This window comes from Anopheles nili, chromosome 2 (genome assembly GCF_943737925.1).
Source record: "Anopheles nili chromosome 2, idAnoNiliSN_F5_01, whole genome shotgun sequence".
NCBI lineage: Eukaryota > Metazoa > Arthropoda > Insecta > Diptera > Culicidae > Anopheles > Anopheles nili.
In genome coordinates this window covers 30,588,540-30,611,528 of record NC_071291.1, presented here as the reverse complement: position 1 = coordinate 30,611,528, position 22,989 = coordinate 30,588,540, and the positions used below count along the sequence as shown (strand labels likewise).

General features: G+C 47.7%; 6 protein-coding genes across 6 annotated transcripts; 4 read left to right on the top strand and 2 right to left on the bottom strand.

Moving 5' to 3' along the window:
- Positions 1 to 829: 829 nt before the first annotated feature.
- On the top strand, positions 830 to 4,431 carry LOC128732092 (uncharacterized). Its single transcript, XM_053825255.1, has 6 exons — positions 830 to 1,559; positions 1,631 to 1,874; positions 1,973 to 2,169; positions 2,840 to 2,981; positions 3,050 to 3,768; positions 4,396 to 4,431. The coding sequence occupies exons 1-5, from the start codon at positions 1,259 to 1,261 to the stop codon at positions 3,705 to 3,707; spliced, it is 1,542 nt and encodes a 513-aa protein (XP_053681230.1). The 5' UTR covers positions 830 to 1,258; the 3' UTR covers positions 3,708 to 3,768; positions 4,396 to 4,431.
- A 5,334-nt stretch (positions 4,432 to 9,765) lies between these two features.
- Positions 9,766 to 11,706, top strand: LOC128720724 (uncharacterized). The gene is made up of 6 exons (XM_053814417.1): positions 9,766 to 9,819; positions 10,250 to 10,562; positions 10,634 to 10,867; positions 10,947 to 11,233; positions 11,336 to 11,483; positions 11,567 to 11,706. The coding sequence occupies exons 1-6, from the start codon at positions 9,766 to 9,768 to the stop codon at positions 11,635 to 11,637; spliced, it is 1,107 nt and encodes a 368-aa protein (XP_053670392.1). The 3' UTR covers positions 11,638 to 11,706.
- Positions 11,707 to 11,748: 42 nt separating this feature from the next.
- On the bottom strand, positions 11,749 to 12,761 carry LOC128721352 (uncharacterized). Its single transcript, XM_053815099.1, has 2 exons — positions 12,714 to 12,761; positions 11,749 to 12,639 (listed from the first exon to the last, which is right to left on the bottom strand). The coding sequence occupies exons 1-2, from the start codon at positions 12,759 to 12,761 to the stop codon at positions 11,749 to 11,751; spliced, it is 939 nt and encodes a 312-aa protein (XP_053671074.1).
- A 1,189-nt stretch (positions 12,762 to 13,950) lies between these two features.
- Positions 13,951 to 17,667, top strand: LOC128732164 (integrator complex subunit 2). The gene is made up of 3 exons (XM_053825334.1): positions 13,951 to 14,231; positions 14,295 to 17,134; positions 17,197 to 17,667. Exons 1-3 carry the CDS (start codon positions 13,951 to 13,953, stop codon positions 17,514 to 17,516), a joined length of 3,441 nt encoding a protein of 1,146 aa, XP_053681309.1. The 3' UTR covers positions 17,517 to 17,667.
- Positions 17,668 to 17,689: 22 nt separating this feature from the next.
- On the bottom strand, positions 17,690 to 18,491 carry LOC128721341 (uncharacterized). Its single transcript, XM_053815088.1, has 2 exons — positions 18,335 to 18,491; positions 17,690 to 18,273 (listed from the first exon to the last, which is right to left on the bottom strand). Exons 1-2 carry the CDS (start codon positions 18,489 to 18,491, stop codon positions 17,690 to 17,692), a joined length of 741 nt encoding a protein of 246 aa, XP_053671063.1.
- A 444-nt stretch (positions 18,492 to 18,935) lies between these two features.
- On the top strand, positions 18,936 to 22,893 carry LOC128730882 (AP-3 complex subunit beta-2). Its single transcript, XM_053823969.1, has 4 exons — positions 18,936 to 19,060; positions 19,155 to 19,812; positions 19,886 to 20,492; positions 20,566 to 22,893. Exons 1-4 carry the CDS (start codon positions 18,936 to 18,938, stop codon positions 22,650 to 22,652), a joined length of 3,477 nt encoding a protein of 1,158 aa, XP_053679944.1. The 3' UTR covers positions 22,653 to 22,893.
- Positions 22,894 to 22,989: the final 96 nt, after the last annotated feature.

The window sequence follows — 22,989 nt, the reverse complement described above, 5'->3', positions numbered from 1 at the left end:
GCCTCAGCGGCGAAGGTGACACTCTCCCTTAGGGGAAGGACCCACAAGCAGGGGCTCCATCGTACTCGAGGGCCTCCTGCAGCGTGAATAGGGACACTCGGTAAAGCTGGTGGCACCATCGATGATGGTCGCGCGTTCTATCGACCCGCTGGGTGAAATTTCCATGGAAAACGCTTGGGCGATAATTCCTTCATCCTTCGGCCCTACGCCGTGGTGCCGGGGACCGAATCGTTTGGGAATTTAGTTATCGCTAAACGAGCGACCCGGTTGGGTTGTTGTGCGGGTGCGAATGAGTTTGATCAACCAGGCGCCTCCATGAGAGCACCCATGGTTCCAACAGGAGCCCAAAAAGGAGTCAAAAGTGACACATTAGCAAAAGTCGGACACTACCCAAAACTACCTCCCAAAATCGCTTTCCCAACCCTGCTGCTACACCAGCGCCAGCAGATGTGCTGGGATTATTTGGGCCCACCACGGGACGATTATGCTAAGCAGGCTGCTGGCTGGGTGGGGGGAGTTAGTTAGCTGGGTGGTTTTGTGGGGTTGTAGGGCTGGTGCGCAGCATACATACAGGCCGAAATAAAAAAAAACAACTAGGGAACAACTGCACATAACCGAACAGACACACGCACGCACGCATGCACGCCGTTATACTTTGGTATCAAACTCCTGGCCCCGGAATGGCTCTCGTGAAATCCCTCGGATCGGTTCGGCATAGGGATTCGCAAGCCTGTGTCCTGGACGAGAGGGTGCGTGGGTATGGTGGTGTGATTAATTTTGTGCTCTGACGTTTTTCCTTCCTTTTTGCCACACACAATTGCAGCTCGAGCGCGCGCCTCAGTATCGGGGTCGGGGTGTTTGTGCGCGCGTGATTTGACGAATGTGTGACGAGCCGTAATTTCGGCAAACGGTACGGTGTGTGCACGCGGGAAAGTTTTTCCACACGCAAGTGAGCCATTGCGTGAGTGTGTGAAAGAGAGAGAGAGAAAGCGAGTGTGAGTGAAGGGAGAAAGGAGTAAGAAAAAATAAAACAAATCACAACTAGAACACGGCTTTGATCACAGTTGACGTTTCAAAGTCCCGTGTCGTGTCGCCTGCGGTGGACGATTTTCGCATTTTTTTGCAGCCCTTTTTGGCCATTGTTGTCATTCGAACAAAGATCCGTCGTATCATCCGGCCAGTGCCAGTGGACGTAGAGTCAGCGGAAGCTTTCGACATCGCTATGCCACAGGACCGGTGAGCCGTGGGAAGACCAAATATGGGCGAAAAGGACGGCCACGAGCCTTACCGTTACGACACGTACGCACCGCTGATGAAGCCCTCCTCCACGGTGAAGGGCGTGAAGGCGATGCACTGTACCAGCGAGACGAGCACCGTGTTGAAGGGTGGCACTCATGCCACATTGACCAAACACAGCACTACGGTTCACAGCAAGGATGGCACGGCTCGATCGCGGTGTTGCTCGTGTTGTGGCGATTCCCGCGGTAGTTCCACCTTTTGGGCTGCTTTGCTCACCAACATCGGTGTGTGCACGTTGCTGCTGGCGTACACTCTGTTGGGTAAGTAGTCTTGCTGTGGTCCTTCTTCTCCTTTTAGGTTCCCCTCCGCTAACCGATCGCACGCTTCACAGGATCGTTCATTTTCCTCGCGATCGAGGGTGGCGCTTCACAGATGCAACAGCGCACGTTGGCGTCGACGAACCGACATCAGAAGCAGTTGCCTGTGAGCGGCTACCATGGCCGGCATGATGCGGCCAATCTCACCTTTCCACAGCTGATCCTGTTGGAGGCGGTTGAGGCGCGTCAGAAAACGGTCGAGAACATTTGGGACATCACGGTGTCACTTAACATCCTGTATCGGGAAAACTGGACACGGTAAGCCGCAGGAATTTGGGATGTTAAATTTCAAACACCCACACATTCGATCTTTCGCTCGTTTTCTCCTTCTTCCCTGGGCTCGTGATGGACGATAGACTGGCGTCGATGGAGATCGCTCGCTTTCAGGAGCAGTTCGTAAACCGGCTGTTGGAGGAGATGTCCCAGATCAACAGCATGCAGCATGCGGCTCTCGGTCCACACGGGACCGGTCACGATCCGGTGCACGGACAGGAACCAAATTGGACGTTTGCTCGAGCCTTCCTGTACTCGCTTACGATACTGACCACGATCGGTAAGTACTCGATCCCATCCTGGAGGTTAAGCTGGCGCGCAATCTTCTCGCTATCATACGTCGAAGTTGAAAGCACCGGGTGTAAATGTGAACTTGACGGACGGGCGTCCTTTTCCCGTGCTCTACCTACCTGCCACTACCTTCCCCGACCGACACGATTAATGGCCATTTACGGCACATTGAGTAAAGTGATAAAAGCAATTAAGGGCGCCTGCTTCTTCGCTCCTTTCGAAGCCGCTATCTTTTGGCCGCTCTCTCTCGTCTTGGGCAAGTGTGGCCCGGGGTCAGATTGAATGTCGGTCCAGACCGTAAAAACTTAAAGGCCTCCCATCTCCTGCCCCTGATGCCCAATGTTGATGGTTCCATTTCGCAAAAATGTTGGACTGCTGCACTTACCGGCGTCGACTGGTCGACCTGTCCGGGGAGGGTTTGTTCTCACGTTTCCACACCTTTTCCAAGGATCGATGGCCCATCCGCACGTGTCCTGCCGCTTGGTCACGTCCTTCTCGTGATGATGGTTTTGCTAACACTGCCACCCCCACCAGTTCGGACAGCACTTCCATTAGCCCTTTGTAACGTCAGCCATCCTGTCCAAACGCACGCGTAACGGTTTATGAGCCTCCGGTTGCATGATGGTTTCGATTTCTTTCTCACCCTCCCCCGGTTACAGGATATGGCAGTGTTGCACCACGAACCGTGCTCGGACGGATGATAACGCTGGCGTACGCTGTCCTCGGTATTCCGTTGACACTGGTGTACCTTTCCAGCACCGGTGGCATGCTGGCGAAGGTGGCTCGTGGTGTCTTTTCGAGGTAAGTCCCGAAAACCGGAGTCCCTAATCGACGGTTGCTGACCGTTTTGGTGCTTGTTCCTCCAACAGAGTGTTATGCTGCTGCCTCTGCTCGAACTGTGGCTACTGCTGTTACGACGAAAAACGCATGGAAGAGAAGGAAAAGCGCATGAAACGCAAACGCCAGCAAATGGAGCTGCATCAGCAACACCTCGGTCAGCAGCAACAGCATGTGGGTCTGTCAGGGCAAGAACCGTACTACGTGCGCTCGGGATCACTCCAAAACAGCGTCAGCTCGCCAGAGAAGCAGCTCGCAATGTTGGGCCCTTCAGCAACCACACCAGATCACGATTCCACAACCGGAAGCAGCGATAGTGGCTCACGTGCGTCCATGCACGGGTTAAGCATCCTCGCACCGATCCTTCTCTGCGTGGCGATGATGTCCATCTATATCGTGGTCGGTGCGTTGACACTTTTCCGGCTCGAATCACTGCCACTCTCCGATGGTGTGTACTTCTGCTTCATGGCCCTATCGACGATTGGGTTTGGCGCGTTAGCTCCACCCGGACGGCGCGAATCCACCACGACCACGTGGTTCTGCGCAGGATACATCATGGCGGGGATGGCACTGACCGCGATGTGCTTCAACGTGCTGCACGACGAGATCCTGCACCGATTGCGCCACATGGTGGAGATGCAAAAGGAGCTCAAGACACACAACGAGCAGCGAAGGTTTCTCGCCTCATGACGGTACGAGAAGAACACGAACCTGTACCAGCGGAATCCCACCGAGGAAACCTTGATTACCGGTGAGTGGGCTGTGTAGTGGGTGTGTGTGTGTGTGTGTGTGGTTGTGTTTTGTGCCTGTGGTTTTCCCAAAGAGCAACGGTGGCGAATGGTTAACGCGGTGTCAAGGGATGAGCTTCTGGCTGGCGATGGTCCATGAGAAGTGAAGGTGCCAAACGTAACCGAGATGCCGGTGCGTGTCGTGGAACCACACACCCAACCCGCGTGGGGAAAGCACGGCATAGCGATGTCCTTAATTGAGTTACCATCGATACCGGTGAGCGTGCCGACTTTGCTTCTTACCAAGTGCCGGTTCCGGGTGGCTCCGTGGTTCAGGCACAATGCAAGCGGAAGCCGAAACGGAACCACCCGGTCGCCACCGGGAGTGGGTAAATTGAAAATGGGCTCTAATTTAATCAGGCGCCAATCAAAGACCGTTCAAGGAGTCGGGCGATAGTGCAGCGTCAACGAACGAAGTCAACCGAGGCGGCTGCCGTACGACAGTCTCGATTGTGTGCGACGATTGTTGCGAACAGTAATTCAATTACTGCCTACCTGACGCTTCGATGGGTTTTTTGGCAACATTCACAGGGGTGCCAAATGGGCGCAGCTTCTATGCATGCGTGTCTTATCTGCTTCTCACTTCACAGGTACACCGACGTCCGTAATCTTCGCCCAAGAGCCGGATCTGGGCCAACTGCATCTACAGCACGATTGCCATCCGGTTCATCATGGAGTGGGACATGAGCTCATACCCATCGTGACGATGGCACCGAATGGTCCGGGACCGGTTCCGGGTTTGCCAACGGAACTGCTCGATCGAGGCGGGTCTGTGCTACCGGACGTTAGTGTCGGTGGCCCTCAGATGTTGCCACTTGGGACGGATACACCACACGGCCATGGGATGATGGCGGCGAGTCTGAACACGGGCGTGTACACGCTTCCGGAGGAGTCCGAGCACGAGTCGGAGGAATGTCCTGCGATGTGAGCGGGCTCTGGCTGCCGAGCTGACTCGGTGACAACATACAGGAAATCGTACTCGAATCAATCAATTGTAGTATCATTTTCTGACTTTGGACCACCGCGTGCCGTGGAGGTGGATCAATTATAGCAAGCTGTCGTGTTGGATGGGAGGTGTATTTCATTTTAGGTGGCCTCGTGGAGAGTAGTTGAACGAGAGCGTGGCTAGAAAGGAGACAAGTCGTAAAGAATCACTAGCCGACATTGCCGAAGTCCTTAATTTACGTGAAAAAATTATGAGAGCAGTGAGTGTAAATACGTGTAACAGTGGCTCGCCCTTTCTGGGTGGTACGACAAGTATGTGCTGCTTGTTTTTGTTAGGTTTTTCAAGCACTAAGCTACGTCTATGCAGTATTATGTGGATGTATTTTATGTTGCATTCCAGGTTAGGAAGATTTCCTGCCAAGTAAATCCCCATCAATTGTTGAGTCTACGTAGGAAAATTCTTTTAAAACTTTCAACAGGGCAGCATACACTAGAGCTAAGGAACATAATCCGGAACCGGAACTACTATGGTTCTTTGTTGTGGTTCCATGTCTCCTGTGTATACTACCTCAATAAGTGCAGCCGTTCTTCGCCCAAGAGATCGTTCCGGTAAAATGCGCATAATCTAAGCCTTTCCAAATAAAAATACAATCCCACATTATTAACATTATATTTGCCAACATCCCCGTAGCAAAACCGGCCGAAGGAATGCCACTGAGTTTGTCGTAGTCATCGTAAGGATAGATAATGGAACAATTTGCGAACGTAGATAATATTTCATTAAACGTACTCTTACATGCATGTACCGTATACAGTATATCATTGCATCTTACTAGATAATGGAGAAATTCAAAAACTAATGTAAGTAAGGGAAGAAATCGTTAGGACGAAGAGGATACCAGGATAGTAGCAAAAGAAAAAAAAATACTGAAAAATAAAAAAGAAATACTTATAGATAATTCAGAAACAAATCAAGAAACGCGCACCACACGCATCGAATGCGAACACTGTGCGAATGGGTAATAATCTATTCAACAAATCAATCATTTTCGAAGTAGAGCCAAATGTGAAAGGGATTGACAATGCAACGGAATGTTGCGCTCCTGTTGTTTGCTAAACGTTGTTGAGTAGAGTTTTTGAGAGATATTTTATGCTTTTTACGATAAACGCTACGTTCGTTTCGTTTGGAGTTTCCGTACGAAGCGTCAGCAAACGGGCAACGTATTCGGTATCCGAATAGAATGCCAACGCGGACGTGCTGAAAGGAATTTGTTATATTCGTCAAACATTCGAAACAAGTAACCCATAAAAGCAAAACTTATGCTAAGACAAAGCACACGAATTGGGAGAGGATGTGGATTAAAAAAGCAACCAACAAATGAAATACATACATATACCATTTTTCGTGTAACATGTAATGCAATTCTATCGTATGATAAAGGAACATATTTCTCTTCCCATTGTAGTTACTCTCAGACCCGATAGACACAACCACCCCGGTGCGGTATGTTTGACTTCCACAATTGCGCCAGGGTGTGGCTCCGAATCCTTAGTCTGAATGCAAAGGCTCAGACACAGTACTCAAACTTTTGAAAAATGCCACGCAAGGGTGGAGATGTGCAAGGCGCCAAAAAGAAAGTGTAAAAAAATATATTAAATCCTGGCGGCAGTTAATCACGACACGAGCCCAGCAAATAATAATCACTGATTGATGCAATCGTTAGTTGAGGGTTTTAATTTTGTTTACTGATGAGTGTTCATAAAGGCAATCATTGACGAGCGTAAAGGGTGTACTTTTACGTTCAAAACTTTTTATTACGTTGTTTGCAAGTGGCCCATGAGCGTATGGAATATCCTTCAGGACGAAATCATCATCCAACCCTGATTTCGTTGAAAATAAGCGATGATTGAAGACGAAATAACGTGTAAAAAACTATCGATAAAAACATGCACCAGCAACACACGATCACATGAAGATCGTGAGGTTTTAGTTTCCGTTGTGCTGAAGGTTATTCGAATTTACCATTTCATAGCGACGGCAGGGCGTTCGATCGCTGTAACAATACGGGAAATGACTACACATGTGATAAACAATGAACATCTCTAGTGCAGAAACAGGGTTGAAGCCAGTATAAAATGCGCTATATTATTGATGAACTCAGAACGAAACAGAACTGGATGGATTTGAACACAACAAGCGAAACAAAACATAGCAAATCTGCACAATCTTACGCAAAGGTCCACACACCGTCATGGGAGAAATTGTGGCACCAGAAAACGGAGAACATTGAATGAATGGAACTTCCTCATGCAAACAAACAGCATCCGGAAAGCCTACTACCAGGGCAAATATTGAACAGTCCCCTTATCGATGCTGATCGTTGATGTAATAAAAAGTATATGCATAAACTATGATGTAAGATACAATCGGATTAATGTTGCTTGTTTTTCATTGTGGCTTTATTTTTTTAACAAGGATAATGAGTAAATTGAATTAAATTAGAGAACTGGTTTCATTTGCGCTCATGGTCCGCGGAATGAAAGATACCTATGCTTGGCAAAATACAAAGCACACGATGAGTTGCTCACCTCTTAAAAGCAACGTAATTGATAAAAACAGGTCAGAAATCTGCGACGCAATATCCCACCCGATTGGAGTTCAAACCAAGAAAAAAAAACCACTCCAAAACAAGCGTATTTATTTCGGTCGATGATACTTCCTTATACAAAACTGGTTTCGGTTTCGATTGGCATTTTACCGGTGCGCGTTATCGGAACGTAACGCACGCAAGATGACAGTGAAGCCGGATTGCACTGGTGGCTATTTTTAGCGTGGTGAAATTCCCCATTTATTGTCCTTTTTATTCACTTTCTTACCGAGCCTACTCTTAAGTGTTATGCGTACGAGCAACGAAACGAGATCATCGCGAGGGAGTGTTTAAACGGTTGGAGCAAATATTTTGTCCCAACGCGCACGTGTCATTTAGAAACCGTTGGCTAAAAAAGCGTAAGCGTGCGCACGCGAAACCATCGTCACATCGTCACAGAAGCCGTGCTATTGCTTATCGCATGTTTGTTCACACCTCTTCATCAACCTATCCCAACGTGGTTAGCACTCAGTCAGGCCCTTACCATGCCAGGGTGCATGAGAAAAGGCATAAAAAGGGGGCCGCTGGTTGTGTGCTTCTTTTTCGCACGTTTCCCTCTTTCGCGTGCCACTTTGCGCTAAATGCATCGCACCTTTTGTGCAGTCGACAGACGTCCCGCTGGCGTTCCTTTCGCTCGTCCCTTTGTCAGCCCTTCGCGTGCCTCGAAAGAAAAAGTTTTCCAACTGCGCAGTCCGATTGCGATCGATCTCCGTACGGCTGGGTGCAGCGAGAAATCATCGATTTCTCGATCTCGGGCATCTCTGGTGCATCCCGTTGCATCGGTTTTGCTCCGCGAGTGCAGTTGATCGTATTTTGACCTTCTCCGTTTCGCGGTGCGTGGTTATTTTTCTTCCCTCGTTCAAGTTCAATGCCATCGTGACAAGCGAAACGAAAGGCAAAAATATGCGCTTACCCTCGCCAATGGTTTCACCGGCACATGGACGCCCGTTATCGGTTGCATCGGTCTGGGATTTAACGGCCTTGCCCCTTGTACGGGACAGGGCAGGGCCAGGGACAGGACCGTCATTTGCTAATGCGGCGACTGCACGGCTACGTCCGGCGTCCGAACGGGCGTTGCTCACGAACGGTAATCAAACTAGTTTTTCGAGCATCGTGCCAAACTCCCCCTTTTGGCCTTACCGGGCCGTAACATATGACGAGGATATTGAATAATGCGATCATCTCCGCAAAAGGTCAACGATCGCTCGGTGTTCGCACATAACCGTATTCACTGTGTCATACATTTTCGGCACCCGCTGTTTGGAGGGCAAAGTGTTTTTTTATTCAAAATATCGGTAAATGTCAAACCACCCGTCCCGGTTGGTGTGTGCGAGAACTGATTTTCGGGAAAACTGGTTCCCCACGGGCGGCTGATAGGCCTTCCCAAACCATCCGGCTAATGGAGGTACATTTTTCGTGCACTTTTACGCCTCTCGCGGCACCGTATCCGTAAGCCAACGAAGGGGCTCGTAATGGTATGCGATTAGCTGTGGCTTATTCCGCGGGCTTCCTGAACAACGTACGCACCATTTGTCTCGTGTCGACCGTGTACCATGCGAGAAAGTCTACCGCATACTGATTGCTAGAGTCTGTGCCGTCGGATTTGACTCGCGCGATACGATAAACGCCCTTATATGCAGCTGACGCATAATTTAAATAAATTAGCGAACAGAACGCGTGCCGGTTCGTCGCTTGTCACGGCGTTGAAGTCTCTCCCATTTCGGAGCCGTTCGAAGCCGTTTGGAACTCATCGAACAGTTTGTTTGTTTTACGCCAGACCCGCCCTGTCGGACCCTTACCTGGTTGGGGTTGTCCAAAGCTTTGTTGGCAGCCATTTCGCATCAACCGCATTAACCGCCAGTGCTGCTGGTTGGGAAGAGAAAGTGACAACATTGCCCTGCTGGGTAATGGGATGCGTATCGGGTAGCCCCCACCCTTAATCGGTGCTCCCTCCGTTCCTTCCGATTGCGATTCCCTACATCGAAGGAGAGATAGCGAGAGAGAGAGAGAGAGAGAGAGCAATCAGGCGTTAAAGCAGATGAAACAAAAACAAGTCCTCACGATCGGATCGTCTGTGGGGAAGCCCGTCCGGGCGTTTGGGAGGAGGCGCATGGTGGGCCTCACCTTCCCGTTTGTTCCCGTTGTTCGTATATGGAGCCGTCGCCTGTTGCCTGTCGTCTTACCGCCCGAGAGTGGGACGGACTGGGTTCAGGTCTCCCGACATCCTGTCGACGATGCGAATGGAGGCCCCCATCGGGAATGGGCATCGGAATTCGCGCATTCGATCGCACGCGTGGTGACGTATCGAAATCAGTGCTTCCCCAGACGCTAACCGAGGTCGGTCGATTTACGAGTGCGTGCTGTGCCATGAAGCTGATCCTGTTCTCTACGTGTGCCCTTTTGGCCGTCTGGTTGCAGCCGGTGAGTGAGGAAACGCACGATGGAGTACACGAAACACACGAATCTAAACTCAGGCGAATGCAAAGTGGCAGTGTTACGTTTTAAGCAATGGGGGTTTTTTTTTAAAAGAACTACACATGACTCGTGTCAATTTTTTCATGCGTAATGATCATGATCTTTGGCGCGAATACCTGGTTCGACAAAGTGGCAAGTTTTGGGAAGCTTTTGATAGTGAATTTGATTGCCCATCTGCTCGAGCACAACTTGTAATTTAACCTCAGATCAGTGGATCTATTTATCTCGAATTTATAAAGTAACGTTTAGAAATTATCGTTTGGTGATTGTTCGTTAAAAAAATAATAATAAAATGGTAGTAAGCACATAAGTCCTTCTCCAAAACAAAATATGTTATCATGTATCGCCTATACGTTTCCACCGATCGAACACATAGATACATGCATCGAATGACACACTGGCTGACGAGCTCGAGAAGTTGGCAGAAAGGGGCCCACTGTTGGTGGATAACTACATTCCCGTGACGATGCAAATTTTGCACCATTGCATCGAGATGATCCAGTACGAACCGCTGCTCACCACGCCCCAGGGTGGACCGGAAGAGAAACCCACAACGACCACAAGACGTCCGACGACAACCGCATCAAGTATGGCTCCTACAACAACGTCCAGTCCGGTCACCACGGCAATGTCCTCAAGCACCAAACCCCCAGAAGACAGTCCCGTCGTAACGACCCAACCAACAGCAGGTTAGAATGAAGGTCTTTAATCTGTGCAGAACGCCCTGCTGAATGTGTGAATATGGTTCCCTAAATTTCAGACACAACGTCCATGCATCCTACGAGTCCACACAAACCGGGCTACTTTGGTCCAGCGAAACCCCCACCAACGGTCGTTACAACGACGGTTCGAACGACAACGGCCAGTGCAGTGACCGAATCTACGGAACCACCGAAAACAACCGAGACGTCCACCACCGAGAGCTTGCTGTGGAGTGACAAACCCTTCGCAGAGTGGTTCCTGCAAGGCAAACGGAAAAAGGCACAACACAGTGGTAATTTGCAAAAGCAATGAACCAGACGATTGGAAGGTCTCGTGTGACTAACGTGGTGCTTGCTTTCGAATTCCCTTAGCTCCACTGAATGTGCAGCTGTTGGATCCACTACCGGCGAAGGTGCTGCAGGACTTCAACCGAGAGCCGTACGAACCGCTAGCCCTCAGACCGGAGGATAACGCCAACGAGTTTCGCCGTCTGTACGACGATCAGTACCGGGGAGCCGTGACGATAGTCGTGCTCGAGAAGGGCACCAAGAAAGGTGGCAAAAAGCGGGTTCCACCGACGAAACCGTACCTCCACATGCTCGTGTTGTATGATCTTCTCAAGCGGGAAGCGAAAAAGTTCATGTACAACGTGTACGAGGTATGCTCTTTGGGATATGCGGATACTCAGCAAACGGCTGTTGGTACTGTATTTGGCGTCTAATGTGCAAATCTTTCCAATGTCTTTCCCCGCCTATACTAGGGCTACTCGGAAGCGATTATCGACGAGCTGATGCAGATGAATTTCTCCACCGCCAGAGAGCAACTGCGGTACTCGTTGACGCAGCTACTTGAACGCAAGGACATCGAAAAGTCGGACGTAGTTTCCCGAACGAAGCAAATGATTGCCGGTAAGTGAAACTGACCTTTGTCACTGTGATCGCCGATGATTTCGATGTTGAATTATTCGCTCCTTTGTCTCATCCCTCAACAGATCTGGATACGCGTAACAGCGTCTTGACGATGGTGTTGGAGGTCGTGCCGCCATTGCGTTTTGGATTGTGATATAGCCAGCTTAAAAAACTCGCGTTTACTTACGAAGGAACAAAAAATGTAATACAAATAATATATTTACACGCCTTAATACAGTCTAGAAAATGTACTGAAACCTAGCCACTACAACCAGAACGATTGGACTTGTTTGAATATGCCCCAGGAAAATCCTACGATTGATCCGAACACCTCCAGTATAAATATGCCGAACGATTCCATATTACGCCGTGAAGTTTCGCCTCCTTCGCCATCATCGTATTCTACTTCATGTGCCGTGTTAAGTTCGTCAGCGTAAGGGTTCACATCGTTCGAAAAATCCTGCAAATAGTGCTGATCATCCACAACGGGCAGTTCTATCGATCGGGTACTGCGAGATTTGGCTTCTCTGCGTGTATTTGCCGCCAGTATCAGCAGGCCCGTTATTGAGGACAGTGCCTTTGCCACACGGCGTCTCAGCACGTTCCTTCGGGCTTGCAACTGACTGAGCAGAGTACTTCCGTTCATGGGCGGATCGATAAGCGATGGCTCGTTCTCTTGTGCCAGCAGTTCAAGAGCCGTACTAAGCTCATCAGTGTCATCGTCCCCGGTGGAATTGAAGCGCTTATCTGTCACAGCAGTCGAGTTTTTGGGTTGTGCTGCATTTTCTGGAAGCATTCCTGCACTCTCCCTAGGTACCAGTGTCCGAAACACTAGCGTAATGCGCTCCTGGGCCGGTTTGAGAATGTCGTCGATAATGCGCGCCAAAAATTCCGTCCGGTTCCATCGCTGCCACAACGTGGTTTGAACAGGAGCCATAGTAATGTTTTCGTTATTTGGCTCCATTTCTGGTTCAGTCGTGGATGCCGTCTGATTTTCTTTCAAATCGACAAGCTTTAGCTTCTCTGCCATTGGGTCCATTTTGGACATCGTGCGAAAATCGCTTATGTGCGATTGGGGATCATCCGGAGTGGAAGAAGAAGCAATCGCACGTGTTAGTAGATCACCGAGAAATGGCTTGCACATGGTAAGAGAAACCTTGAAGAGAATAGGCATCAGGGGAGAAGGAAGTTAGATACCTATTTTACATATTATCAAAGCGCAAAACCCACCATAGACAGAACCGTTATCACTATTATGCTGATACACATCGACGCCATGCTGGAAATGGTCTATCACTTTCACGTCACATACACTCGGTTAGAATTCAGGAGCTGGTAAGTTTTCCACGCACCGAACGACAGCAGCACAAACGCAAACTGATTTGCCTGAGCCTGTACCTAGTTCGATTGAGCACGTTGGATTCAGTTCGAGTGTCTGGCCTCAGGTTGCATTAGTCGTCGATTCGGGAGTACCTCCCACTGCTCACGCTTTCGGCTGCTTTATATGCGCACATGGTGGTGACAATGGAACGTGCCGGTTGAAATTATTCGTAATGCTTACCACATTCAATGTTAAGGGTGCACAGAGATATCAATGGTGCGCGACAGTGAGATCGTGAAACCTTGCCACTTGAGTGTGGATGCGGCATACCGGCACAAGGTAAAGGTGAAGATAATCGCCCAATGCAGTGCCAATGGAATCAATTTATGCTCACCGTAAATAGTTGTACGGTTTGATTTTTGCAATCGCAAACAATTATTTTTGCAAAGTTTGATGTTGGTTGATAAATAATGTATTATTTTCGTTCCGGTATGCTAATTGCAGCTTTGTGAAGTTTTCATAGGCTAGCAATAGGATGTCCTTGGCAGTTCATCATTATACGTTTTATTATTTTTGAAACTACTAATTTCAATAGATCTTCCTTTATCGGTACTCAACTGCTCTAGAGCGTTTTCAAATTTGAAAGCAAAGCTACCTCAAATAAAAAACTTAAACTGTCAGCATGTAGTATAATCATCATTGAGTAGTATTCTTTGTATGAATTTTAAAATGGCTTAATCTTGTTTCAAACAGGAAATTATTTGTAAAATTTCTGTTAAGTTAACCCTTGTGCATTCGACGGTATATCAACGCCGAAAGGAATCCCATATCTGACGTTTGTCGTGTCAGAGGAGGTGTAAGTGTATTTGGCGATATTGTTTTGGTCGGTGATGCACATAGCGGGGATCTTTGTGATTTATCGTGTTAAATTGGATTGTTACTCAATATTTTGTTGGGAATATGCAGCCAAACAGTATAGAAAAGATATGTCTTTCAACAAGCGCTTGAGGAAACAAGAGGGCTTTTTAACTTAGCAGAAAATAGCGTATTAAGTTGCTTGGAGAAAAAGAAGAAGAACTCATAAGGTGTAATAGCGCGGCTTCGTCAACAGTCTGTCGAACAAGCTCTTTTTAAGCCATTGCAACGATGAATATCGCCCCGGTAACGTCGAAAGCGTTTAGCGCTATGCAAAATCTAGATATAGCGCAACTGGCTACTTGCAGTCAGCAAGAAATACGCCCATTGTTACCCTGCCTGGTGCGGATGAGCTTGTTGTCACCACTGGACAACACCAAAAGCTGGGCTGAGGCACGCAAGCAAATTTTGTCGTTGTTAGTAGGAATCGAAGTGGTAAATAATATCGTATCGCTGCTACAGGTCAATTATCATGAATTAGAAATTGATGTAAAAAAGGAGCAACAAATCAGGTGCGTAGTACATATATTCATCATAGCTTCATGTGCTGCAATGAACGCTGTGTTTACTTTCAGACAAAAAATTGGATACACGACGCAAGATTCGGCACAATTTCATAGCCTCCCAAACGGTATTGTGATGGGATTCGAACGGGCTGACGGCACGAACAAAGTTCGTGTAGTCCTGTCTGAACTGTTCTACCTGCAGGCACAAATCAACGAGATAGTCACGCAAGCTGCTATTCAAAAATCATCCTCAAATGAGTTGACGATTCGTCCCTCTGAGCTGTTTGACAATGAGATTTATCTCGAGGAAATAGCTGATATCATCTGCATAGCGCTTGCTGAGCTTCCATCCCTGTTGAATCTGCAGGAAGTGATCGAAACACTTTTGTATGTACGTAATGGCTCAAAAATCGTGTGCTGGATCGTTGCTAACATGCCAGATTGCTTCCGTGAAGTGGTAACTGCGCTAATAACGAACAGCGATGAAGATTCAACCGACGGTCGAGTCAAATTGGCGGCGTTGTACGAGCTAAGCGAAATGAATCCCAGCCAGGCGCTCTCGATGCGCACTATCTGTGTGGAAACCGTAAAAATGCCCTCTTTAATGATCAAGCTGAGCCTCAAAGATCCGCAGAACCTAGTTGCGTTCGTGTCCGGGTTGCTGTTGGGAAACGATCAGAACATTCGATCAAGCTTCGCGCTCTACATCCGCACTAGTCAGAAACGCAAAGGAGATGTGCTACATCAGCTACGGGAGGAGCTGTTGAAACAGTTGCAAAACATTATCCTGCAGTCCATAAACGGCTCTCTACCCGAGGAGCTTGTCGTGCAAGCTGCGGCCATCGTGCGACTGTATTGTGCGCTGCGTGGCATTTCCGGAATTAAATTTTTCGATGAAGAAATTCAGCTGCTGATGCAATTGATCACATGTAAACCTCCACCAACACCGGCGGGGATTCGGTTCGTATCATTGGGACTTTGTATGTTTATCGCGTGTCCCTCGCTCATAGCCCATCAATCTCACGAGGCCAAGATGATTGAGTGGATTCAGTGGTTGATCAAAGAGGAAGCGTATTTTGAGAGTGTGAGCGAAGTATCGGCATCGTTCGGCGAAATGCTCCTGTTGATGGCAATTCACTTTCACGGAAACCAGCTCACGCACATCTGCGAGCTAGCATGCTCGACGTTGGGAATGAAATTTTCGCTACGGCCGAACACGATCACTCGTATGAAGCTGATTTTTACGCAAGAAATCTTTACCGAGCAGGTTGTAGCGGCCCACGCCGTCAAGGTGCCAGTAACGCTGAACCTTAACGCCACCATTCCTGGCTATCTGCCGGTGCACTGCATTCATCAGCTTTTAAAGTCGCGTGCCTTTTCCAAGCACAAGGTTCCAATCAAAAGTTGGATATATAGACAAATTTGCAACTCGGTTACGCCTATGCATCCGGTGCTTCCGGCATTGATCGAGGTATACGTTAGCTCAATTATCCTGCCTAATCAGAAGGGTCTGCAGGAACAACACACTCACAAAGCGCTTTCCGAGCAGGAGATTGCTCAGGTGTTCCAGAATGCGGCCGGGCTGTGGAACAAGGATCAGCAGAGCAAAGGATCTGCACCGATCATTGGTGTTGCAGATCGAATGAAGAAGGCTGACAATCTTCAACAGTCCATGGAAGTGGATGATGTGGGGAATCGCCAATCAAATCTTACACCGCAGCTTCTCCTCCTCTACTACCTGTTGCTCTATGAGGATGTGCGATTAAGCAGCATGCCGCAAATCATTGCTAGCGGTCGGCAGGTAAAGAGCTACAGCAACGAGTTTATGTCGGAGCTTCCCATCAAGTACCTGCTGCAACAAGCACAGAAAAACCAGCAAGAGTACAGCGCTCTGTTTAGTCCGCTGTTGCGTTTATTGGTTACCCATTTTCCGCACCTTTCGCTGGTGGACGACTGGATAGACGAGGAGTCCATTCCGATCAGTGATAACCTGACAGGTGGACACATAAGCGAACACATGATCGTCGAGGCGTTCGAAGAAATCGAACTCAATCCAGCGCGGGTGATCAAACTGCTGCGTAAGATGATGCGTAAATCGCCGTTAGACTTGTGGCCATTGGCACCAACGTTTATCCGGTATTTTAAGCATATACTCAATGACAATATCCCACTGCTGCTGCAGGAACTATACCGGCAGGTTTGGATGCGGCTGAACACAATCTTTCCTCGGCGGTTGTGGGTTATGTCGATCAACGCCTTGATGCCTGCGGATGATGTGACGAAAAATTTCACTCTTACGCAGGAGAACATTCTGTTAGATCCGCTGCAAGTGCTACGGTGCGATGATCGTGTCTTCCGGTGTTCCAGCGCCCTCACGGTGGTACTCCGCATCCTGCAGGCCATTCTGGCGGCTTCGAGAAGCCAACTGTCTCGCCACATGCTTGATAAGCCCTTAATCGACATAGGGAATCAGGTGAAAACTGACAACGATCGAGAGGAACTTAAGCTGGCGCTGATCGCATCGCAAGAGAGCGTCGCTGTGCAAATATTGTTGGAGGCGTGCCTTGAAAAAGAAGCAGATCGAACGAAACCGGGACGCCTTTGGGCGCTAAGAGAGGTTCGCGGGGTAATTTGCTCATACATCCATCAGGTGTTCATCGCGGAACCGTCACTGGCGAAGCTGGTCCACTTTCAGGGTTATCCCCGCGAACTGCTCGCGATAACGGTGCGTGGTATTCCGTCGATGCATATTTGCCTGGATTTCATACCTGAACTGCTGAGTATGGCAGAAATGGAGAAGCAAATCTTCTCCATCGATTTGGCATCCCATCTTTCGCTACAATACGCGCTTCCGAAATCGTTGAGCATCGCAAAGCTCTGTATGAATACGCTCACGACGTTGCTTGGAGGTAGGTTTAACGTGCTTTTGAATACCGGTGAAAATTACTAAATTTGCCTTTACCCTTTCCAGTGCTGTCCGGCGATACTCGTATCGAGATGTTCCGCGCCGTGCTGCCCTGTATTGTGCGCTTTGCGGAGGCGTTTCCGCCACTGCTGGATGAGTGCATACTTTTTCTGCTACAGCTTGGCCGGATAGTACAATCGCAAGCAGCTCTCGGTCGTTCTACTTCCCTTCCTTCGTTGTTCGTTGGGCAAGATTGCAAGCTGCGCTCGCAGAGCCGCCGATTACAGTACGCTGAAAAGTTAGCTGATGAGGTACGGGAAACGTTCGGGAAGCTTTTGGATGTGGCCGTTTTGAGCCCCAAAATATATTCTCATTCGGAAGTGTAGAACAAGCAGCTAACATTAAATCGAATTGCCATCGTGGGAGTCGACAACGTTCTTAATTCGTTTCCAGAAGATCATTGTAATATAGAGAGACATCGTAGGATATTTCTGACTCGCTTCGAACGATACTATGTGTATAAAGCAAATAACAAAAACGGAAACATTTTAATATGGTCTTATGTTTTAATTGCGGTTTTGCCCTGCTTTTTGAACTTTCTTATCATAGACTCATCCCATCGGTTTTTGTTACGCATCTTGGTGAATTCGTCCTGGTGCATCTTAGAATTTTCTTCACAAGAACCATTTTTTTTCTTTTTGTAGTGAAACACAGTCGATCGTTGTCGTGGTCCTTTCCATTGCTGCACTTCTTCAGCGAAAGAATTGGGGTCACAAATGGATGATCTAATTTTTTCCTGTAGAGTGGGTGAATCAAGATCGTCGCTAATTTTACGTCGACGAATCGGTGCCGGTTTTGATGTAGCTCCCATTGGCTCAGGAGTGTCGGTATTGAGATCAATAAATTCGTCAAAGCTGGCTAATAGTCGAACTTTTGATTTCTGTGGTTGGTTCAATTTTTCTTTTGCTTCAATTGGAGGTTCACAGGCTGAGCGATCCTCAAATTCTAAGACTGATTCAAGCAACTTGGATATTTTGTGAGCCGTGTGTCTTTGTACCGCTGCGGGAACGTTAAGATCACTATGAAAGATAGATTCTTCCTCAGGAAGGAATCGGTTGGACTTAGGAACGCTCTCTTCCGTTGCTGAAAATAAGCGTGTTTTAAGCATATGTTTATCACAATAATATATTTTCCAGTAAGGCACCTTTCGAAACTGGGATAGCCTTAGTTTCTTCTGCATGGTTTTTAGAAGCATCACTTTTCGAAGCGGGCTGATACATTGTATTATTAAGAAACGAAGTATCGACTGCTGCTAATAATTGCGCATTTGTTTCATCTTCGCTGCTATCAGAGTCGGACATTGTTTCAAATATGCTAAATAATAGTTCACCAACTAACAAACATACGTATAAGTGAGGAAAAGCCGGCAAATAACAATGACATTTGTTTACGAAACGGGTTGTTTTCGATTTCATAATTCAAGAGCGAGCTCATTTCAATCACATTTTAAAACATAATATTCGTAATGAAATAATTTTTTTACAGAAAATTTTGTATAGTAACAATTTAGTACGTTAAACACTGGGTAAAATAAAAAAGGTATTATTTCTTCTTCGATTTTCTTTAACAAATTTCAGACCCTTCTTACGTATACGTATCTTGGTTAATGTTTAGTTGGCAAGATTGTTTGACATATCTTAAAAAAATAAAACAAAATATAGTCGCCGAAAGTAGTTCACTTCTCTGGATTTCTTTTCGAATTTTGTGCTATTAAAGGCTTTAATTAGCCTAGGTAATCTTTAAAAATGCTTTCTTCAGGATCCGCTGCCATTGGAGTTAGCGCCTTAGCGTCGACCGCTTATGGAAACGAGCGCACTGAAGTTGCGGAATACGCGAACGAAGGTGGCTTCTTTCATGCGGATTACAAAAAGTAAGTGTGCCGAAATTTGACTTTCCATATGTTGGTCATGTTTGCTTATCACAATCTCGTTTCCTCTACTTTTCTATGTTTTTTTGCTATACAGACATGATGATTTGAAACAAATGCTCGATAGCAACAAGGACAGCTTGAAGCTGGAGGCTATGAAACGAATAATCGGCATGATAGCTAAAGGCCGCGATGCTTCAGACCTCTTCCCGGCTGTCGTAAAAAATGTCGTTTCGAAAAACATCGAGGTCAAAAAGCTGGTGTACGTTTATCTTGTACGCTACGCAGAGGAGCAGCAGGATCTTGCATTGCTTTCGATATCCACCTTTCAACGCGCGCTGAAGGATCCCAATCAGCTCATTCGCGCAAGTGCCTTGCGTGTGCTTTCTAGCATTCGCGTATCGATGATTGTGCCGATCGTGATGCTAGCTATCCGTGATTCCGCTTCCGACATGAGTCCGTACGTTCGAAAGACGGCCGCTCATGCAATACCAAAATTGTATCATCTCGACCCGGAGCAGAAGGACGAATTGATAGTGGTAATCGAAAAGCTGTTGGCGGATCGTACCACGTTGGTGGTAGGATCGGCAGTGATGGCGTTTGAAGAAGTCTGTCCCGAACGAACGGAGCTGATTCACAAAAACTATCGCAAGCTGTGCAACCTGCTCGCGGATGTGGACGAATGGGGACAAGTGCTAATCATAAACATGCTGACTCGATATGCACGAACGCAGTTCTTAGATCCGAATGCTGATGTAGGTATTTCAGTTTTCATTTCACTTTACTCAACACTATGATATATTGTGTTAATGTCTTTGCTATCTGTAGGATGATTACGAATATCAAGAGGTGGGGACTAAACCGTTCTATGATGACGAGTCTGATTCTGATCCGTCCGAAGCGAAACAAAAGGATAGCTCTATCGCGTCGCCACGCAAAACCTACATTCTCGATGTGGACCATCGAATGTTGCTGAGACAAACCAAACCACTGTTGCAGAGCCGCAATGCTTCCGTCGTCATGGCCGTTGCCCAACTGTACCATCACGTTGCGCCTCGCAACGAGGTGGAGATTGTAGCAAAGGCTTTAATTCGGTTGCTGCGAAGCTACAAGGAAGTGCAGAGTATAGTACTAACATGCATCGCCTCGATGAGCATTGAGAGAAAGTCGATTTTCGAGCCATTCATCAAATCATTTTTTGTGCGAACGAGTGATCAGACTCACATTAAGCTGTTGAAGCTCGAGATATTAACGAATTTGGCCACCGGTACCAACATTTCGGTGATTCTGCGTGAATTTCAAACTTATATCAGCAGCAATGACAAGGAATTCGTAGCTTCTACTATCCAGGCTATAGGGCGTTGTGCGGTGTCGATTTCGGAAGTAACGGAAACGTGTCTGAGTGGTTTGGTGCATCTGTTGTCCAACAAGGATGGTGAGTATTTTATCGTATGAGTTCTTGATGAGTTTGTAAACAATACTATCTCTCCCTGTCGTGTATTTGATAGAGTACGTTGTGGCGGAAAGTGTTGTCGTGATCAAGAAATTGCTGCAGACGAAGAAGGAAGAGCATTTTGAAATAATCTCCCAGATGGCAAAGCTGCTGGATTTCATTCAGGTGGCAGCCGCGCGGGCATCCATCCTGTGGCTTATCGGCGAGTACAACGAAAAAGTGCCCAAAATTGCGCCGGACGTGTTGCGGAAGGCTGTGAAAAGTTTTATCGACGAAGATGATATCGTGAAGCTGCAGGTGCTGAACCTTGCTGTAAAGCTACATATAACCAACCCGAAGCAAACGTCCCTCCTCTGTCAGCATCTTCACAATCTCGCCCGCTACGACCCGAACTATGATATCCGAGATCGGGCACGCTTCTTGAAACCATTCTTACTCGCATCCCCAGACGGAGCGGATGCTGCCGGGTCCATTTTGGTGGCAAAAGCAAGGAAGATCTTTCTCTCTGAGAAACCAGCCCCAACGCTGGAGAGTTTGTACCACGGTCGAAAACAGTACCAGCTCGGATCGCTGTCCCATTACTTGAATATGCCAACGAACGGCTACCAAGATTTGCCTGCCTGGCCAATGGAGGCGCCCGATAGCTCAGTAAGACACGTTGAACCACCTACCCCGATGGGTGGTGGAGAGTACATGGGACGTGCCGGACATGACAGAGCGGGAACTGGCAACAACACTGCAGCTGAAGGTGATCGAAGAAAAAAGAAATCAAAATCGTTCTATTCCGGTTCGGAAGACGGCAGCAGATCCAGCACGACAGAGGGTGCTTCATCAGGTTCGGGTTCGTCGTCTTCGTCGGACTCCGTTTCCGATTCGTCGTCCTCTTCATCGGGATCGTCTAATTCCGGAAGCGGTTCAAGTAGCACTGGAAGTGGCAGCAGCAGCAATGACAGTAGTGGAAGCGAAGAGAGTGATTCCGCTTCGACTGGTGCTGGAAGAAAAAAAGCCAACAGCCGTTCGCGTAATGAAATGGCGAAGACAAATCATCGGAAAGAAGAACCACCGTCCAAGAATGCTTACAACGAAGTGGACGGCACGAGTCAATCAAAACAGGAAAGCTCGACAGAGGGCAGTGAAAGCGAGAGCAGCGGTAGCTATGAGTCGTCTTCGTCGGCCGATTCATCCACTGCAAAGAAAAAATCATCCTCTCAGACAAAGAAGCAGGTAAAAGCGCGTGACGCAGAGAAGAAACCAACGGAGGCAGTACCGACCAAGAGCAACCTGGATCTGTTACTTGATCTCGACGACATTCCACCGATTGGTCCTGTTATGACACCCTCCTTGGGTGGTTTTCTTACGCCAATGGCAGCACCGTCCATGAGCTCTGCCGACCAGGCTTCTGGGTTAGAATTGGTAGGACCTAGCATAATACCGTCGAAGAAGCGTGAGTTGTTAAACAAGGTGAACGGATTCGGACTGGGAATCGAATATCGATTTGTCCGATCTCCGCATTTGTACTCTTCACGAATGGTATCGGTTGAGTTGACGTTCACTAATCACGGTAACGTGGAACTGCTAGACATTGAGATGGGCAAGAAGTCTAACCTTCCTTCCGGAATGTCGGTGAATGATTTCGCTCCAATTGGACGGCTGAATCCGGGACAAGCCGTAACGGGCATGCTTGGTGTTGACTTTAACGATTCTACGCAGCCCGTTCCATTCGAAATACGCTCGGGTAGTGGTACGAGCACCGTAACCCTTAAAGCGCCGGTTGGCGAGATGGTGCGATCGGTGGCCATTACGGAAAGCACTTTCGATGGTGAACGTGGAAAGTTGCGCGGCATGACGGAGCATTCGTGCACAGTTCAGCTATGCGACACGCTCTCACCCGATGATAAAAGTCTCCACAAGGCGGTATTTGAAGCGTGCAATGTGGCGAGTGTGGCAACCGATGCAAATAGTAACGGGCAACGATTGCTATTTGCCGGACAAACAATAAGCTCGAAAAGTATGGTATTGGTTCTGATGGAGAGGAAAAATACTTCCGAAAAAGGACATTCCTTTTCGCTTACCGTAAACTGTGAGAAGCTAGTAGTAGGATCAATGCTGATGAATGAGCTTAAAGCTGTGCTAAAGAAATAGGAAGAGTAGGGACCGTCCCCATTCGTTATCAGAGATTAATTAACAATATGATAAATATCTAATGTTTTTACAATTATGTATACCTAATCTTATTCGATGAATAAAGCACGTTCAACTATCTGAATAAAATTAAGCAAGATCAAACCGTTTGTATGTTTAAAATTGTCGCTGAATAATGCCACGGTGTCTAAACCAACGCTGTACCTTGGGTTATCTCGTTTTGTATGATCTTGTATGGATAGAGGGCTGTCAAAGCAAGTTGTCAAACAAATAGCCGAAAAAATTAACTCAAATAAACAAGCGGCCACCCTCGGTTCATTTAGAACGTGATTCTCGC

Coding starts and splice junctions, on each gene's coding strand:
- LOC128720724 (XM_053814417.1), top strand. CDS start 9,766: ATGAAGCTGATCCTGTTCTCTACGTGTGCCCTTTTGGCCGTCTGGTTG. Junction 9,820..10,249: donor TGGCCGTCTGGTTGCAGCCG/GTGAGTGAGGAA, acceptor TCGAACACATAG/ATACATGCATCGAATGACAC. Junction 11,484..11,566: donor AACGAAGCAAATGATTGCCG/GTAAGTGAAACT, acceptor ATCCCTCAACAG/ATCTGGATACGCGTAACAGC.
- LOC128730882 (XM_053823969.1), top strand. CDS start 18,936: ATGCTTTCTTCAGGATCCGCTGCCATTGGAGTTAGCGCCTTAGCGTCG. Junction 19,813..19,885: donor TCTTAGATCCGAATGCTGAT/GTAGGTATTTCA, acceptor TGCTATCTGTAG/GATGATTACGAATATCAAGA. Junction 20,493..20,565: donor TCTGTTGTCCAACAAGGATG/GTGAGTATTTTA, acceptor TGTATTTGATAG/AGTACGTTGTGGCGGAAAGT.
- LOC128721352 (XM_053815099.1), bottom strand. CDS start 12,761: ATGGCGTCGATGTGTATCAGCATAATAGTGATAACGGTTCTGTCTATG. Junction 12,640..12,713: donor TGATAACGGTTCTGTCTATG/GTGGGTTTTGCG, acceptor ATTCTCTTCAAG/GTTTCTCTTACCATGTGCAA.
- LOC128721341 (XM_053815088.1), bottom strand. CDS start 18,491: ATGTCCGACTCTGATAGCAGCGAAGATGAAACAAATGCGCAATTATTA. Junction 18,274..18,334: donor GGCTATCCCAGTTTCGAAAG/GTGCCTTACTGG, acceptor GCTTATTTTCAG/CAACGGAAGAGAGCGTTCCT.
- LOC128732164 (XM_053825334.1), top strand. CDS start 13,951: ATGAATATCGCCCCGGTAACGTCGAAAGCGTTTAGCGCTATGCAAAAT. Junction 14,232..14,294: donor AAAAAGGAGCAACAAATCAG/GTGCGTAGTACA, acceptor GTTTACTTTCAG/ACAAAAAATTGGATACACGA. Junction 17,135..17,196: donor GCTCACGACGTTGCTTGGAG/GTAGGTTTAACG, acceptor TACCCTTTCCAG/TGCTGTCCGGCGATACTCGT.
- LOC128732092 (XM_053825255.1), top strand. CDS start 1,259: ATGGGCGAAAAGGACGGCCACGAGCCTTACCGTTACGACACGTACGCA. Junction 1,560..1,630: donor GCTGGCGTACACTCTGTTGG/GTAAGTAGTCTT, acceptor CACGCTTCACAG/GATCGTTCATTTTCCTCGCG. Junction 2,982..3,049: donor GCTCGTGGTGTCTTTTCGAG/GTAAGTCCCGAA, acceptor TTCCTCCAACAG/AGTGTTATGCTGCTGCCTCT.